Here is a 19058-nt window from a genome sequence, read left to right on the forward strand (position 1 = left end):
TTGGCTTGGCCAGGTCCAGCTTTAGACAACAGGTTTTGAGCCTGCAGTTTCAAACTTGATCCAAGTCATGCTGAGCCCAGGGTCAGAGCAGTGAGGCTGTCCAGCTCCAGCTTTATATTGTTGGTTCTGCCCCCCCCCCCCCCCCGCCCCCACAGCTCCACCTGACTGGAGGTAGGTGAGGCTGAGAAAAAGTGACCAGTCCATCAAACTTCATGATCAAATTTGGATTTGAAGCCAGGCTCCCATTCTAATCACTATACCATGAACAAATGAATTTATTTGAATGTAGCCGTAGGCTACGACATTAACAGTTATATCAAACATTATGAATATACCTAACAAATTAAAATATATAAAATTGGCTAAAATATACAGCAATATTAGGTAAACTATACAACAATATACCAATAAAACCTAACAACCAATAAAATCAGTTCTTTAAAAAACTGCTCTCTTAGCAACCACATTGGACCCAATTTTCTTTGCTGTCAGGGCATATAGAGACATTCTATGGGAGACATACTCATCAGAATTTGAGAACAAAAATATTAGCTTCTCAGCATTAGTGTGTGTATTTAAACTAGAAACCATCTCTGCAAGAAATTTACCCCTGGGTTCCACATGCAGCGGACAGTCAAATATATAATTGGGTAGGTCCTCCACAAATACAAAAGTGTTGATCTTTTGCCATTTGACAACAGGGGCCAGCTCAATACAGCCATTGGAATTGTTTGAAAGCATAAAGACATGAAGGCTGCTCTAAGATTTTGATTTGAAATATTGATTAAGTAGGACATTCTGAGATGATCATTTTTGAATAATTTAAACTATGGAGCAGTTGCAGGTTTCAAGATATCCACGAAGGCATCAAATGTATACGACCAGTCTCCAAATTGGGAATTGCCAATGGGGGTCAGGATGCACAGGGCTTGGGTTCCTGTGCATCCTGCACTTCAATTGGCTCAGGGTTCATCATTGAACCCTTAGCCAATTATGTATTGTAAAAAAAGGTTGGGGGAGAAACAGAAGTTTGCAGTAACCCAAAATCTCAGTGCACTTTATTTTATGTAGAACCTCCTCTGATTTCAAATGATATTTTTTTTTCTGAATAAAATCTCATAGCACCTTAGGAACTAACAAATGTATTGTCCTGCATGCTTTCATGAGCCTGAGTCCAGAGTGTCAGATGTATGAACGCTTGTGCCACAATAAATTAATAAAATGCTAAGATCTTTGTTTTGCTTTGGCTTCAACACACTAATGCAGCTCCCTATCTAGAATTTTCTTCTTCAACTTTAAAAAGTCATGAGGCAAAAACAGCTGAAGAGAAACACTGATGACTGAGTGGAGCCCCCTCATGGAAACAAAACATGCTGAACTGTATGCACTGATTTAGCTAAACTATCTGGGATTGCTGTTCAGCTGTAACAGCAGCATGACATATTTTTTTCTTTCTGGTAAAACCTATTACTGTGAAATCTACTTAATGAAAATAGCTCAGTAGGGCTACATAACAGGTAGGCCTGATATTGGGGGCAGATTTCTACTTCAACTTGCCAACAGGATCGCAACCTTACAAATGATAGCCCTGAACTGTGCCAAGCCTCAAATCCTGATCTATTGTTAGTGAGGTTCATTATTACAAGCCACATGGCGACATGAAAGGCAGCTTGCCCCCTAGCTCTGTCAATCTCAGACTCGCCTTTTGATCACACCACAGCAAACATCACTGTGTGTTTGTTGGGCTCTAATGCAACGGCAACAAAAATAACAAAGTCACAGTCAAAGTTTAAGAAAAATGGACAGATGCCAGCTGGCATTATTGCAGACATCAGAGAAACCACTTGTTATACAACCTTGAACTCTACTTTTCAGATCTAGAAAATTCTACAAATAAATGAGTTGAGACTACTGAGTCAAGCAACTTTAAGCAAGAGCCAAAAAACCATCAATATGAAAGAGAAACAAAATTTGGCACAATGAAATGAGTATTCAAGCACAACACATTGTTCTATGTACAGGATTGTCAAGAAAAGAATCCATTTTGTTTCTTGAAGGGCCTAATAAAAATCTCTTTGCCTTTTTGTTGAGCACAGGGGGTTCATACAGAAGGTGGTGTTTAATTGGGAATGAGCATACTATTCCTTCAAGGTTGTAGTGCTTGTTAAGAGGCATGGAATCATCTTCATTAATTCCAACCAGCTGGAACTGGCCAGTTAGTGACTAATTGGAAAGGTTTCATTTTAGGAGAGGGGGTAGACCCACTTATCATCCAGAACATTCTGATCAAGGCATATCCTGATTGGCCATTTGGTGTGGCCAGCATAAACCATACATTAGTTCCATCAGTGTTATCAGTTACTTTTACCTCTTTGTTCTATGCTTTGCCTTTCACTCTGCTGAAACATTCTATTGGAACTTTGAACATGTGCTGATGATATCCAGTACTTTTTGCCTGCAAATATTTCTTTTGGGTATGTAAACTTTACCTTTGTTGTTTTAATTGTGTAACTGAATTACACTTTGATTCTGTGTTCACTGTTGTATGTTTAAACCTATGTTTTACTTCCTTTAATAAATATTTTAAACTACATCTTGATGTCTGGAGTTCTGGTTCAGAGCCCATGGCTTGGTGTTGTTATCACCCCAAAGGCTAGGCCAAGTCTTTGACAAGAATGATTACTCCACCCATATTATTTGAGAAGCAACACCAAATGTTTCGTCATGTTACAGAAAGACCTACTAGCGAAGGAACTATTACAAGCTTTTGTTAAAATAAGGTCCCCCCCCCAATTCTTTTTTAGGTATAAAACAACTCTGCACTTAGCCACAAAAGACATATCCAACCTAACACTGTACCTGTAAAGAGTGGTCAGCAAATGCTGTTAGTAAACTTTCAAGCAGGAGACACTTGGATTACTCCTACCAGTGTTCCAACTTTATATTACCTGATCCTCTTTCTTATGCTATCCTTCTCCTGCATGGATTCCGCATTCCTTGCATAGCTTTTTTGATGACCAAAACAGGTCACCTGTAGAAAAACAGGTAGGAACCAACCTAGTAGTAAGAAAGCCACTTCCAGCTAATATATCTGTCCAGTATGAAGAGGGAAGTATCAGAGAGCACATCAGTCTCAAACTGCTTTAGCGCCTTGTTATGCTCCTACACCTTATCAGCATACTTATCAAAATGCCAGGGAGAAGGGAGAGCTGGGCAAAACCCATAGAAGCACTGGAGATCACGGTGATAGCTCTAAACCTCTCAGCGGTTGTAGGACTATCAAATCTGAAAGACCCTCGTTTGAAGCCCCACTCTGCTGTGGAAGCTTTGCTGGGTGACCCCGGGCCAGTCACACTTTCTTGGTCTAACCTGCCTCACAGGATTGTTGTGAGAATACAATGGAGGAGAATGGTGTAAGTCACTTTGGGTCTTCATTGGGCAGAAAGTCAGGGTATAAATAAATAAATTAAAAAAAACATAAAATGAATGCATAGCCCAATTCTAAGGGAACGGAAATGCTGAACTCCTCACAATGTTAAAGTTATTTGAATTGTAAGTTCTTCCAATACAGAGCCGGTTTAGTGTCCAACTAGAGTTACTAGTCAATAGGGAGTGTGGCAAGCTACAGAGTTCCCTGAGAGCTTCTGGGAAGGGATCTGCCAATCAAATATGGTGCAAAAAATCCTTATTGCTATCAGTAAATGATGTATACCTTGAAATGGCAATCAACAGTTTACAACATCTCATTACTTATATGGCATCCAGCTGTCTTTGAAGATACCTTCCTCCTTGTCGTTTCCTAGCAGTATTCTGAAGACATTCCAAGTACCATAGAATTAAACAGCTAGTACATATATATTGTCAGTCCAAATAAATACTAAGATGAGACAAATATGTCAAAGTAAGCTCTTCAGAGATTCCCATGTAAAATGAAAAAAATGCCTTCTTGAGAACAAGCCTCCCCAGCAAATCTTGGTTTCCTTTGGATCTCCTTGACGTGACCCTGATGGTTAATGGGGATGAGATAATTTGAAATTGAAAGACTACTGCCAGTATCTCAGACACAGAGACTCTTGCTATCTACATACCAGTTCCTAATAAACAAGGCTTATAGAGTGAAATAATAAATCAACATATGCAGGAAGAGACACAAACAAATGATTAATGCTATTATTTTCGCACCAGAATTTGACAAACCCATATATCTTGACGGATTCATCTCTGCAGGGTTTACACAGGAGCGGATGAACTTATTGTGGTTTTTATATAAAGCATTTTTAGTTGAAAAGAAAACATCTTTGGATTCAGGTGCTCTACATCTTAGTAGGTGATTGACATGTTTTAGAAATGTTGTAGGTTTGCATCAAGTTGTGTAGGTAAGCCTTCCTATACTAGTAATGATGTAATGTAAAAATGTTTGCCAAACATCTATACCATTTTACATATCTTTTGTAACTTTTTTCCAGAATGCTATGAATTTAAAAGACAGAATTACTTTGTGTACTGCTGCAGCTCAATAATTTTGGGAGTGATCCCCATATTCTACTGAACCTTTGTCCTCTTTCTTTGTATTGATGCTCAGCTAGACAAGTCACTGGTCCACTGTAATGAGCATTCAATGTTAAATTGTCACCCCTTTTAATCTTTAAAAAAGAATTCATATGACTAATGTATCAAATAACACAGCATGAATTGAAACAGAGTTACAGTTCAGTAAATTCTTCCTTTTGAATTATTGATCACCTGTTATTACCACAAAAGGCTGTTTACACAGGGTCATCTTTCTTCAGGTCCCATTTAGCCATATACTATTTGCATATTAGTCAGCATGTAGATCCTTGTTTTGTTCTAATGACTGAGACAGTATTCCTTCTACTTACATGATCTACGAAATCTAATTACTGAAATACAAAATGTAGGATTATTTCTTTAAAACCAGACTCTACTCATCAACATTTACATACACAAAACCACAATCTTGAGTAGTTACATTTTATTGTATAGTTTTCAAGTAAAATATAACTCTATGGTTTCTCCATATGAAATTAAAGAGCAGTGCAACCAGTTTGTTAACATAGTTGAGATGTACAGACGATTGCAGTATAGAATCTGATATTTTTCCACCATATTATATTTACATATTTGATTACACTGCATGCTATTTACATTTCTAAGCATATACCATATATATAATTGGTTATCTGCACTGTACATTTTTGTTACACAGAATATCTCATATTGCATGTAAGATAACACTGTCTTCAGGACTTCCCTATGAATTCTCATGAAATTACAAATCAGGTTAATTAATTAGATGTCCTTACAACAGTTCTATGCTGAAAAATATTTCAACTCATAAGAATATCTGTAGCAGATATCCCTTTTTAAAAGTGTTTCTAGTTATAACAAATGGATATCAAAATGGCAGACATGTTTCTCTTTCCATGTAACATTTGGTTGGGATGGCACTTTGCCAAGATACAAAATTATCAAGTAACAACTATATATTTTTTAAAAAGTATTTAGGGAATACATAATATGTATATGTAGGAAAGGTATGCATGAAATTATATGGATTGTATGTAAAACACCCTATTCTTGTAAAACAAAAATGCAACTTATGCATTTAGGAAACTCTGCACCCTCATCTATTGATGCGCTATCTTCTCCTTCCACCCCATCCGTACAATTTTATAAACAATACTTAATTTTTTCAAGGGAAGCAATACAAATCCCAATGGAACCTGGAAGACATAAGTCAATTCAAATGGACCTTGAAGAGGAATTTTAAATATACTTTTTAACACACACATATTTTCTCATCTAGTAGCATCAAACCAAGCAAATGGCTCTACATTTCTCATTGTTCAAATTCCTATGCAAAAAGGACATATTAAAAAAGTTGAAACCCCATGCCCTGTAAATTGCAATTTAAAGTTTCTCTCACATTATTACAATTCACCCCATTAACAGATTTGATAGTATGTTTCAGCTGTATGTATTTTATATATATGCATTTGTCATGGGAGGTTGCTTCATTAGGCACTACTTGACACTGTAAACTTAAAAGACCACAGATGCAGGGAAATTACATGTTGAACTTAAAATCCGAGTATTTGAGAAAGATATGGACTGGATACCATGGATCCATTCTGACATTAGTAGAGGAGGACTGCAGGATTGATACTGTTGAACTATGCCAAATGAAGCTAATCTGATCTCTCTTATGTTATTGGAGCCTAATAACTCTACAGTGTTGAGAGCTGATGACAGTTGCCCTCTGCCAAAGTTGCCATGCAGAATACATCAGCGCATGGAACTCAGGAGCAGTGATGTCGTTCCACAGCTCCATGGTGGAGTGATGTATGAACATCAGCTAAGTAGTGAGGTTCCAACAGATGAACCTTATCATTGCCTGAAAGTTCCTACACAGTATTATCCCCACAAAGGAGGCCAAGACTCTGTGTTTCTAAACGATTTACATTATCAACTGTGTATTGAAAAAAATGAATATTCCAATTTGGGATTCGACCACGTTTCATAGTTAATATCTAAAGACAATCTAAAAGCAGAGTTAAAAAGCGAGACACCTGAGAAATCTTTATTGCCTATTCTTAGCTGCATGCATCCATCAGTCCTTGAGGTCAACCTTCCAATTCATTTTGGAGGGGTGGGAAGCAGAGAAGCCGCCTACAGTTCTCAAACATTCTGGAATCCATAAATATGGCAGGCAGCAAGGTGGCATGAACAACCAAGATGAGAGGCCTAAAAATAAAAAGGCACCCTTGAGGAGTTCCTGAAAAGAAGTTTTACCACTCAAAATATGTTAAGAGTACACAAACAGAACAACAAAAAATTGTAAATTTACTTGTCCTGGACTATCCTCAGATCAGGCAGAAGGTGGGCAGTTGCACAACCAAATGCTTATCCACTCTGGAATACTGGATACCTATGTGCAAGAACATTCTTTCAACTGTAGCCTGCAGCTCAGGAAGAGTTTTCCACTACTTGATTCCACTTTTGTATAAAATGCCCCCTTACGGTAAGATAATAGACTGAAAATTTTATAAATAAAGTCTGAGAGAAGGGAACAGTTCACTACATTTTGTTCATTGTTCTGAAGGCAGCTGAACCTCTTAATTTACATTAGCACAAAACGTTGAAGCAGATAAATTAGCCCCTCTCCATGTGACCTTCACATATAGCTCATATTAATGTGCACTAACACACTTACTGGATTACACTTTTTAAAGAATCAAATATATAGTTTTGATTAGTTGATCTGGTAAGTACCAGATAAACTATCATCTATAGTAGCTGAGGCTGCTGACTAATCAGCCAGCCATACTAATGTGGAGGGAAATGGAGAGACTTTAACAGTATAATGTTCTAACTCCCACCAGTGTTCTTTAGCTCAGTGATTATGAGGGAGAGCAGAGCATCTTGGCTGTAAACTAAAATGAATGATCTACAAATCCAATCCACTTGGGAACTGGTTCTTTGTTTCTCCTCCATATGCAGTTTATGTCTGAAGATAGAAACTAAGAATAAGATGCAGATACAGTCAAGCTTTCCCAACATGCCAGACACTCAAAATAAGGCAAAACATATTTCAATATATTTTTAACTGTAAACCAGGACTCTGATTATGCCTCAAGATAACAGGCCTACATCCTAAAAATTATTTGAATCGTTTAACCCATTCCAATTATCAGGTCAATTCAGGGAGGAATCAATTCTTATTTTAATCAGTATGTTTTAACAACTCTAAAGTGAAATAACTTATTAAACAATATTTGCACTACTCTGTGTTACACCAGGGCTATCCCCTCTGAATGTTACCAAGGTACATTTTTTCCCAATTCTACATGTTGCGTTACAAAATCTGTGCTACTTGGCTTCACCACAACAGAGTTCACATCAAAGGAATTTAAATATTTTTGCTTCTCAAAATAAAATAAAGCACACCTTGCCTTTCTGCCTGGCATGCCCCAGCCTCATTTTCTATGTAAGACTGTATACTTTTTATTAGCTGACAAGGTCATCAGAGTCCAGCAATATTTCTGTCACAATAATGAATATAATGGACAAGGAAACAAGGCTCATTGAGACAGAAGAATCATTAGATACCAATGAACAGAAAATACTTTCTTCATTCAAAGAATTACCAAAGGAAACAGAGAGCTGAACGAAACCAAAACTGAATGCAAACCTATCATTCCTGTCCACACTGACCAAGAACGTCCAGTCTGAGGTCAACCTCATGCTTCTTAATTGCTTGGTTTGTCCACTTCTTTGGTAATCCACTCATTGCCTAGTTTTTCATTGATCTATAAATATTTTATTTAAATACACAGGTGCGTATTCATGTTAGCACAATCAGATAATGAGAAAAGGATCCCATGCCACAACAAGCAAGATAATCTGTGTGTGTGGTTTCCGGGTCTTTCATCTTTTGTAATGATTGGGGGCATCTGCAAATGCAAACTTCAGCCTGTAGGCCTCTGCAAGAAGAACACTGATATCTTCATTTCCCCAGTGCATCGTGGGCAAGTTCTGTAAAAACATTAGGAGTTCCTGAAGGAGAGAAAGAAGAGAGAAATCAGAACAAAAAAATTCACAAATGCCTCAATGAATTTAAAAACGGACTAAGATATGCTTCGCTGATATGGACAAACCATTGGAAGTTCAGGTTACTTACAGAGTGACTCCAGCCTAAGTTCTTCACAATGTGTATGTGTTATCTGACTATGACATTTCTGAAAAGTTTAATATCATGTGGCTCTGAAGAGGCTAGAAAGGCAGAATACAAATTGTGTAAATGAATAACAGTAGGATCACCACTGCCAATGTCAGATGAACATCCCCATCCTCACAATACAGTGATTGTATGAACCTCACGAATAGATGACACATTCCACTTGTTTACTGGTCAAATATTTTTTTCAGTGGTCACCTTGCCTAAATTGGGAGAGGTGGTCTCAGATGTAGTGCTGAAGACACCCAGCATTCATGCTGAAGATACCTCAATAGAAGATACCTCAATAGAATTTTATAGCTTTTTTGGGTCTTTCCCACACCAAGACAGGGCCAACACATTCAAGACTTTGAACCTAATCTTTCGCATTTCAGGGGTGAAGAATCACCCTGAACCATGGTCTGCCCACTGTGTATGTGGCTCCAACATCCCTCAGAAGAAGAGGCCAGATTAAAATGGTCCATCAAAGGAAGCTCATTAATCCTGCTAGATTCCAAAATGACCTAGAGGATTTTAAAAGTCCAAACACATGCTCTATTGAGGTTACAGCAGAAGTGTAAAATTTGAAGCTATCAACAAGGTTGCCCCTTGATGACATCTCCTGCCCTTGGGGCAAAACCCAGAACCCTGGCTTACCCTGTAGCTGGGTCATCTGAAAAGGGCTGAGAGAAATCTAGAATGGAGCTGGCAAAGAACTCACACTGAATCTGTCAGAGCATGTTAGAGCTCACTGTATAATCTATGAAGCAATAGTGATGGCAATTAGGAAATGTTAATTCTCTGCTACTGCAATATAAGCTTGTTTAATGTTACATGGCATCTGACTGTTGTGAGTTTTCGGAGTTGTGTGACTGTGATCTGGTAGTTTTTGTTTTTAACGTTTTGCCCACATCTATGGCTGGCATCTTCAGAGTCATGACATGGTAAGATGTGAAAGGGTGGGTGAGGCACATTTCCATGTGCCAAGGGGGAGTTCATTTGCAGTTGCATCCCAGACACATGCTAATGCAATTCCCATAAATCAGTACTGCTGATGAACTCCTGTTCATTTTAGATGAACAGTTCCTCTCCATACCTGCTGAATGGTTTAACAGTCAGTTGTTATTAAATAAACTCAGGAGTTGGATTTAATTTTTTTAGTTGTTGTATCCTTCACCTGAGTGCAGCTGGCCTTTTTTTTTTTTTTTGCAAGCCAGCTGCCTATAAAAAGAACATTGTTATCTTATGTTTAACCTTGCTATCGTATTTTAACCTTTCTTTTACATTCTGTGATCGTTTAATAATGTTATAGTGAAAATCAAATTCATCCTAACAACCAGTTTTCTATGACCATCTCATTTGATTCAGCTACTTTAAAAAAGTTTTGTTTTGCTTTGCTTTTGATGCAGCAAACCTGTGGTGCTTTTTAGACTTTTAAAAACATTTTAAAAAATTTTGAGCTAGGACTAGGTATGTGCCTTTTTACCTCTCTCCTGAAAAATGATCTCTGCTCTCTGAGTCGCAGCCCAAGTGAATCAGTAAATGCAGTATTTTATAGCTTATTTCTTAGACAATTTTGTTATTAGTCTGAAAAAAATCTTGTTGTTCTATAAGAACCAGCCTCTAATAATAGAAAAAAAAATAAGTGATAGCTACATAGGGCTCAACTGCCAGTTTCTGAGATTGGTCAAGCAGAGCAGACAGTTCTCAACAAGATGAAACTGAGAAAATGACACTTTGACAGAGCAATCTTCTATTAATCTTTCAATAACAGAGGGGGAAATGGTGTCCATGTAATTAATTTCAAAATTCTTTTAGATGAAAACAATCCATGGGAATTGGAAAGGAATGCCATCACATACATAAAATACAGCTAACAAATAGAGCTTTTTAATATTATGTTGCATATAAAGCAACAAATCTGTAGGTGACTCTTCAGTCTATTTTGAACAGCGAAGCAACAGAAATCCATTTTATCTAATAGAAGTCTATCTACAGAATATCTGAATCTCTACTTAAGTTCCATGCAGAAGATTTAAAGCTAAAAATACTGGTTATTTAACATAAGGTTATTTAACCTTCCCCTGTCTGTATATGTTTATTTGTACACCGCCCTGAGCCCTCCAGGGGAGGGCAGTATAAAAATCTAATAATAAATAAAATAAATAATAGGCAGCCACTATATTCTCTACTATTGTCTGTAACCACTAGAAGGAAAAGATTTTGAGAATTATCAACATTCCTAGCACTCAACACAGACCAGTTCATGAGTCGAGTTTGTGATTTCTTTAATTTTGTCAGACATATCAAAGGAAACTTTCTAAAAAAAGGATCAACATTAATGGGTAATGAAAAAAGAGAAAAAGCCAACAGTGGAGGCCACAAGTAAAAAAAAAGATTTTCAGTTACACGGGAGAACAAGGAAGCTTCACTGACTTTTAACATCTGTTGTAGTAGTTCAGAGTTGAATAGCATCATCTTATGCATTCAAGAAGGTAATTGCAAAGTAGAATGTGCATTAGCTTGAACCTGGGAATGAACTGTGCAATGGATGTGTACCAATGTCCAACTCATCTGAGTTGTCTACACTGTGTTGCAATGATTGCATATGTACTAGGTAACATGGCATCATCTGTACGTGCACTATCCGCTGCAATAGCAGAGGGTGAAAATTGTGAAAAAGAAGGGGTTGGGTGTTAAGTAAAAAATATGATATAGTGAGATGGGGCCAATCTGAACTGTGATATACTTTTTGTGCCAGGTTTCCCTGTGACATCTTTTCCTTTGTTATGCATTCAAGGACACTGCACAACAGTTTGTGCCAAAACAGAGACATTGGGTCTCTTTAGAAATTACTCAGCCACACTGGGACAATCATGGAAAGCCAACTTCCATATGGTTGGGATGTGGTTGGGATAATATCTAATGGACCACTGAATGATCAGATGGCCACTTCTCACAACTTCTTTTAGACATCACTCTTAAAAATAGTTCTACAGCAGGAATGGTGCTGAAGCCCTTGACTGAAATTAAATCATAACAGCACTGACTGGTAAATATTACATTTTGGACACTGGCAATTAGGAAATACAACATATCTGTGTGGGCTGTGATAGTGTGCCAATCACTTTTGTTTGAGAAAGATCACCAAGGTACTTACTTCAGGAACAGGAGTAAAAATGTTCTACACAAAAATTGATTTGGGGCAAATTATCTGTAGGCTTCAGAGTGGTTTGTATAAACTAACTGAAGAGTACCTATCCTTTTTGTCTTATGTACAAAAGGGTCAACCAGGGTCCCACAACAATATATGACATATGAGGGAGGAATTTTAAATCTAATTTGTTTGGAGACTGATAACAAAAAAAATCACACTTATATTTCCATTTCTTTTCCACTCATGTTTTAGCAGCGTGACAATTTTTTGTCATAAGCTAACTTAGTCCACATTCACTAGCAATTTGTGAACCTTAGGGGACTAGAAATAAACAAAAAGGAAAGACAAAAATTACTTCTCTTTCCCTGTCAGCTTGTTTGAAAGGAAAGGCATCTGTCACCCCATCACATATTATCCATTTCATACTCCAAAAGCTTTTTTTTTGGTTCCTATTTGTCCTCTCATCAGCCACTTTGATTGAATTTAGTAGTTAAGTATGATTTTCATCTTCTCTGGAGGCTACACAGTGATAAAGCCAATAATTGACCTTGTTATTCAGATTCTACTGAAGAAAGAAACATGGAAAGAAAACAATTTTCTTCAGATGGAGGCATCTCCAGTGGCAGCAATGAATTACTGACAATTCTGTTGGGCAGGTCATCTCAATGACTTAAGCATCACAAGTGAGGCTGGTTTCCTGCGTGTGAAGGAAGCGTTTTATATTTAAGTGATACACATTTATTTGGAGTAAACAGAAGAATTATATAATATTGTTACCAGAAATGCGGGAGTCTGTCCCTTTTAGAGTGGAGGAATTAGCAAGAGCAGACCCTAGGCTTAGCAAAAGGTCAGGGAAGCTTGAGATCTTTGTTGCCTCTTTGTATGGCTTCTGCAAGCAATCCACAGGAGCAAATAAAGTTTAGCAATTTTATTTAGTGATAACAGGGTGCAAAAGCACTCAATAATCAAAGCAGCAGAACACACACATAGTCCTGTGGCGAAACGGGCTTGCTTTTGGCTGGCAGGCCCTATTTCGCACTCTGCACACCCCCAGGAGTTACCAACTTTTCCTGGGGAGGGCTAACTTTCTCTTTGGGTATGCTGCCACCACACCTGATCATTTGAGGACTGCCTGCTGGGGAAGATCAGGATTTCCCAGCTTCCTTTCCAACTGCACGAGGCCCCTGCCTCAGTTTCCCCTTGGTTCCCCTCTCCTGGGTTCCATAGGGTAGACTGGAGATCCCTGGAGGAGAAAAGCTGCTCAGCCTTCCTCTACCTCCTGTTTTAAATAAGCTATGTGTCCAAGACAAGTGGGGCATCACGTGGTAACTGTGAAGAACTTTCCTCCCACAGCTAAGGTTTTAAAAAAGTATTTTATTAAAAGAGAAATGAATTACCTTCATATGTTTTTAGCACCACACCAGGACTTATGCAAGGGTTACAAAATAAAAGGGAGATAAAAACTAAATCCTCTTTTTCCCTATCACTAAAATACATAACCCTGGCTAAAGATGGTAGAAAGCAGGAATTGGGTCCCATTAAAGCTTAAAATGTTGCCATTGGCAAAGAGCTCACATTACCTGGCTGAGCACATGGTCCAGGAAATGGCTGCCGCCTTCCCAGTTCAGGCAAGAGCTCTGCTCCCCTCCAGAGAGACCTGAGCCAAGAGAGCCCTCGCCCCTCTCTTCCCCTCAATTTATCAGATCCTAGACCCCACCCTCCTTTGACCAGGTCAGGCTGGGTCAAGATATCATTTCCCCCTAGGTCAGGTAGCATTTCCTGATGTTTCTCTGGGATTTCTAAATCCTCCAAATCTCTGGTACCTGGTTGGAGAAGGAGAGGATGAAAGAAAAAGGAAACGGAAGGGGGGGGGGAAGGAGCCATTTCTCCACAGTCCTATCAAGTAAGTAGTGTTGAGCAGACAAGTTTGGAATAAATGAAGGGAATGGGGGAGGAAGTGCTATCGTCACCTGATCTTGGAGCAGAATGGTCCGATGAACAAAGCTGAACGGCCTGTACTTAGCTCTGGCAGAAGAACATCGCATTGGGAACAATATCAACAGACAGTCCAGAGATACTGAACAATAGCTACTTGGAGAAGGGGCTTCTTATAGAGAAAAAGACACTCTCAGGGTTATGCAGAGTGGCCCTTAATCTCCCAGGAGTCCTGCCTTTCCGGAGAAAGACAAGAGACAGACATCAACTTCAACGGTTTGGGCCGTTAATCTAATGGTTGAGGCATTAGCTTGATGGGCCAAGCTTCGGAATGCCTGAAGGTGGGAGGAAACAGATGAAATTATAGTTTGTATAACAATCATAATGTAAATGAGATGGCTGTTAAAGAGAGATTAGTCAGAGGAAGAAATATTGGGTTAATACAATACTGGAAGTAACACTTAGGCCAAATACAAGTTATTTGTCTTCGTGGGGTGGATTGTCTGGTGCTGGACAGCTTTCAAGGCAGAGGCATTGTATTCTCTTAATCCTTTTAGGAAGGCTATGGTGGCTATTTGCAAAGCGGATATTGGCGAAGGCAAGTCCAGACAAGGTTTTTCTGTGCCCTTGTGGGTTTACTAGACTGTGTAGAGAATGAGCTCCCCATTTTGATAAGGCACTGCTAGACACCCCAAGGGTTGGCAGGATGTGTAGAGACACTGTGTAGAGTCCCCATCCACCCACTATGGGTTGGCTTGGTAACAATATGTTTCCCTCCAAGCATGTATATTTTTAATTTCCCAGAATGATACTGGGAAATTCAACATACAGAAAATTATGGACCAGTGGATTTATCTAACCCCTATCCAACTTAAGAAATGTCTTAAATTTTCATAACATTTTCAGAGAAGAATAACAATGCCACCTATCCATTCCATCCATGTACAAGTCAAGTAGGTCTAAAAGCACATGCTAAAACCAGTCATTCTCCCAACAAGTAAAGAAAAAGAGAAATTCTACTTAAATATCCCCTCAGGCCCCTTCTGCACATGCAGAATAATACACTTTCAATCCACTTTCAATGCCCTTCGTAGCTGTGCGGCATAGCAAAATCCACTTGCAACCAATTATGAAAGTGGAGTGAAAGTGCATTGTTCTGCAGTCTCTGTAAGTTACTACTTTAAACCATATATCTAATATATAAAAATCAAGTTAACACTTTTGTGGAAAGGATGAAGTTTATCAGGAGCTTTTTTATGATTAAGAAAGGGTGACCAAACCCGGACTTCCTGACTTGGCTTGCTTGTGGCTAAGTGAACTGATGCCATTTCCCTCTCTATTAGTAATATGATAATTTTTACACACCCCAACCTGAGGCTACCTTTGGAATTCTGACACAGAGTGGCTGAAGCAAGAACAACATTACTTCGTCAGGGGGCGGAGCCAGCCACAAAATGTTAGGATGTGAGATTATGCATAATTCTAATAGTAACTATTCAACATTCTAGTCAGAAGATCTGTTTAATAAGATGCCCTCTAAAATTAACATATTTAAAAGATTTTGTTGAATACCTTGTGCTATAGTGGAAGCTGTTGCTGAAAAAATCTTTTTAATAAGTTGTACAGCTAATCAAATTTCCAGTGGCTCGTCAGAAGCTTTTCTGGGCAAAAGCCCCATCTGGCTCCACCAATAGTCTATCTAAGGCTTCCTTACCACTGTATGGAAGCTTATTCTCACTGAGCAGAACTGAGCCACCAGCAAGAACTCTCCCTGCTGGGTGGCCACCCAACTTGAATGGAACCAATACAGTACCTGTGCGCCGCGCAGCTTACAGGGAACATTGGGCCCCACCCACTTTCTAAAGACTTGGCAGGCACTAGGAGAAGGTTTTGTGGGCGCTATGGTGCCTGTGGGCATCACACATTGGGGACTCCTACTCTCTGTATACATCATACATCATATCAGGCCTCTTTCTCAGTAGCAAGTCCTAGTTCATTAGTCATAGGCAAACATATCACACCAAAGCTGTCTTACCCTATAAAAATGTTAATGGTTGATCTGGTTCAATGTTGATCTGACTCTGTGACCTCAGGCAGAGATAATTCACATAATCTACTATCTGTTCTTTTTAACTTGAGATGCTGGATACTCCTGTATCACTTCCCTATGTGGCTGGAACCAAAAGATTCTTCCTAAGAAATTCAAGTGTGTGAAGTAGTTCCTTGTTTTATATTAAACACTCATGAAACCTCCCATGTTGAACTGCACTCAGGCCCAAATACTGTCCTTACTAAAACAAAGAATTCTGGATGTGGAAAAAAAAAAGATTTATGGGATATCCCAGTCATCCTCAGGAGCCTTACCAGATGATTTCTCTAACCTCATGTCCGCTGTTTTACGACATGCTTTTATGCAGGTCCGTTTCAATATCCTCCCCACTGCAATAACACGTGGAAGATACCTTTGTATTACGCCACTTTAAAGGACCTGTCCATGTTCCTCAATCACGTTGGAAATGACAGAACACGTTCTATTGTATTGTCCCCGTCACACTGACTTACGTAAACAGGGATTCTGCATACTCTTCAGCCCGATACAAAATTCATCCACCAAATGGTTTTTTAAAATCTATCTTGATTTCATCTTAAGGTAGAAGTTTCTTATCTTCAGGTTAGAGACATGATTTGGAAAGATACTGGGGGAGGGGGAATGACATTTGTAACAGGGTGTGGAAGCTCAGACTCCCTTTTTGGAGTCTGCCTCACTCCAACTCTCCCCAGTAAAATAAAAGAAGGAACCTCTGACAAAAATGGAGGGGAAACTCTGTAAGAGAGTGTGTTGGCCCAAATGCTGACAGACACCTCCCTTTGTAGGCACACTGAAAAAGTAGACTGGAACTTCAGGTAACGTGAAAAAGAATTTGTAAAGTTTATTTTACTAGAATTGAAGGCTTCTCAGTTGACTTGAGAGGTTTTAAACGCTTGTTGATTACAGAAAGTAAACAGCTTCTACTTGTGAAGCTGTTACTCAGTCAGTTACAATAAAGTTTTCCGTTTGGTCACACACAGGTGGCCACTATACTCCTTCTCTTAAAGAGGTTCTGGTTCTTAAGCTTTCTCCTACACACAGGTTCTAATTTACTTCAGCTTTCTCTCACAGAGGTTTCAGCTTTTAGTTGTTACACACAGAGACACTAGATTCTCTCTGATCCACACCCGTTCTAGTTCACACAACCACCCACGTCTTAAGACTGGAAGGACTCTGGCTCAACACTCGCCACCTTCCTTTGCAGTCCCCTGTTAAGGCCTAACTGCTTGCTTTATGGACTGGTCTTCTCCCTGACTGGGCTTTGAACTGTAGTTGGACAGACACTAATCCTGGACAGCCATGGCTGCCAAACACCCTGAGTGGCGGATTCACCTTCCACCAAACCCAGGGCTTTCCCTCACACTCTATCAAGCTTCCTCAGCCTGACTAGAGCAATCTGACTTCTTGTCAGAACACACAAGCAGCGACAGATCTCCCTTCCTGATCTGCTCTCTCTGCTTTGGATCCTGGTCCAAACACGAACCAAGAAAAAAGAACCCTCAGCACTCCAGCTGCCTCCTTTTCTTCTCCCTGGCAATTTCCTCCAGCCAATCAGGACTGGGCAGGACTTAACTCTTTCAGGGCCATCTCTCACTGGAAACCACTTCCCAAATATGGGCATTTGTCACAACATTCTTTGAAGGGGACAATTTCAGCTGGACAAAAGCACTTCTTTGAAGGGGACAAAAGCACTTCACTTTCCTTCTCCTGTCAATCACAATCCAAAATCCTCTTTTAATAATCTATTTAATAATCTGTGATTTTGAATCAAAGCTTCACAAGCTCTTTTCCTGTCACTTCAATAAGGTTACCTGCAAAAAGGGGAGGGGGAGAATGTGTGTGTGGACTAACCCCTTGCTGAAGTGAGCTGGGGACCCCTGACCTGAACTTTCATAAGAGACAGGACACATACTGCTATAACAATTCATTAATACTGAGCAACACTTATATTTGGAAAAGATATTTTCTTTTGAAATTTTACTTAGAAGCAAATATTACAAAAATGAATAATTGGCAGATATAAGAGAAAAGTATAGTTTGACTTGCTGATTTACAAAAAGTATACTTCCAAAACCAATATCCCTCTTCACCAGGGCTTATTAAATCTGCTACAAAGATCGCTTATATTTCAGGTAGGCAGGATAGCTCGTTGTGCATAGAAATTAGTTACAGTGGCAAATTCATCAGTTTACACATCATTGTGTAAATGCTGGGATTACTTTCCACATGAAATCTCTACAAACCAAATGAATTTCCACCAGTGAAGAAGAGTTTCTCTGCTTCCCCAAACCTGCTGCAGCACAATACAACTCCAGAAATGACATTCCTATGGGACAGAGGACATTTGGGAATGGCATGAGAGAAGAGTCAGATGTCTGCTGTGTGAGGAAAGAACCACTAAACATCACCCCTCCCTGTTAGTTGAAAATTTTCACTGGATCTTCACCCAGTGTATATATCAGTGGTGGCGAACCTGTGGCATGGGTGCCAGAGGTAGCACTAAGAGTCCTCTCTGTGGGCACGCGCATACAGAGTTTGTCGTGGGGGGGGCTTGCTTCTGAGTAACCCCTCCTAGGGTTGTGATCCACCCGTTCGAAGCATTGCACGGTTGCTTCAAAGCAAAGCCACAGACTACCACCAAGCTTACTCCTGAGTAATGCGTGCCACAGAGCCAACTGTTTTTCCTAAACTAAAACCTCAGTATTCAAGTTAAATTGCCGGGTTGGCACTTTGCGATAAATAAGTGGTTTTGGGTTGCAGTTTGGGCACTCAGTCTCGAAAAGGTTCACCATCACTGGTATATATCTTCCCTGAATTCACCCAGTGTATATATCTTCCCTGAACTCACCCACTCACCCAGTGTTTATATTTTCCCTGAACAATGGACTGACTTTCAAGCCCGCCTTCCATAAGGGGGGCCATTAAATCACCAGTGCTGCAGACTAATCTAAATGATGCATAGAATGCTGTTTAATGCATTTGGTTTAACACTGCTAAATATGAAGCCAATGCTACTTCTATTGTACTCTGTGGTTTCCAGCAGCTGCGTACAAAAATTGAGTAGTCATTCTGTCCCATACTTGATTCTAATAGCCAGAATAATAGCTCATTTAGATATTCTGACCTTTGGATAGTAAACA

General features: G+C 39.3%; 1 protein-coding gene across 1 annotated transcript in view; it reads right to left on the minus strand.

The window, feature by feature from the left end:
- Positions 1-4978: 4978 nt before the first annotated feature.
- The window catches only part of TBC1D22A (TBC1 domain family member 22A), a 143075-nt gene continuing 128995 nt past the window's right edge, over positions 4979-19058 (minus strand). Inside the window, exon 13 of the mRNA XM_048500777.1 lies at positions 4979-8577. Within this exon, the coding sequence (XP_048356734.1) occupies positions 8449-8577 (129 nt within the window). The 3' untranslated portion in view covers positions 4979-8448. The remainder of the gene's footprint in view (positions 8578-19058) is intronic.

Source organism: Sphaerodactylus townsendi, linkage group LG06 (assembly GCF_021028975.2).
Source record: "Sphaerodactylus townsendi isolate TG3544 linkage group LG06, MPM_Stown_v2.3, whole genome shotgun sequence".
NCBI lineage: Eukaryota > Metazoa > Chordata > Lepidosauria > Squamata > Sphaerodactylidae > Sphaerodactylus > Sphaerodactylus townsendi.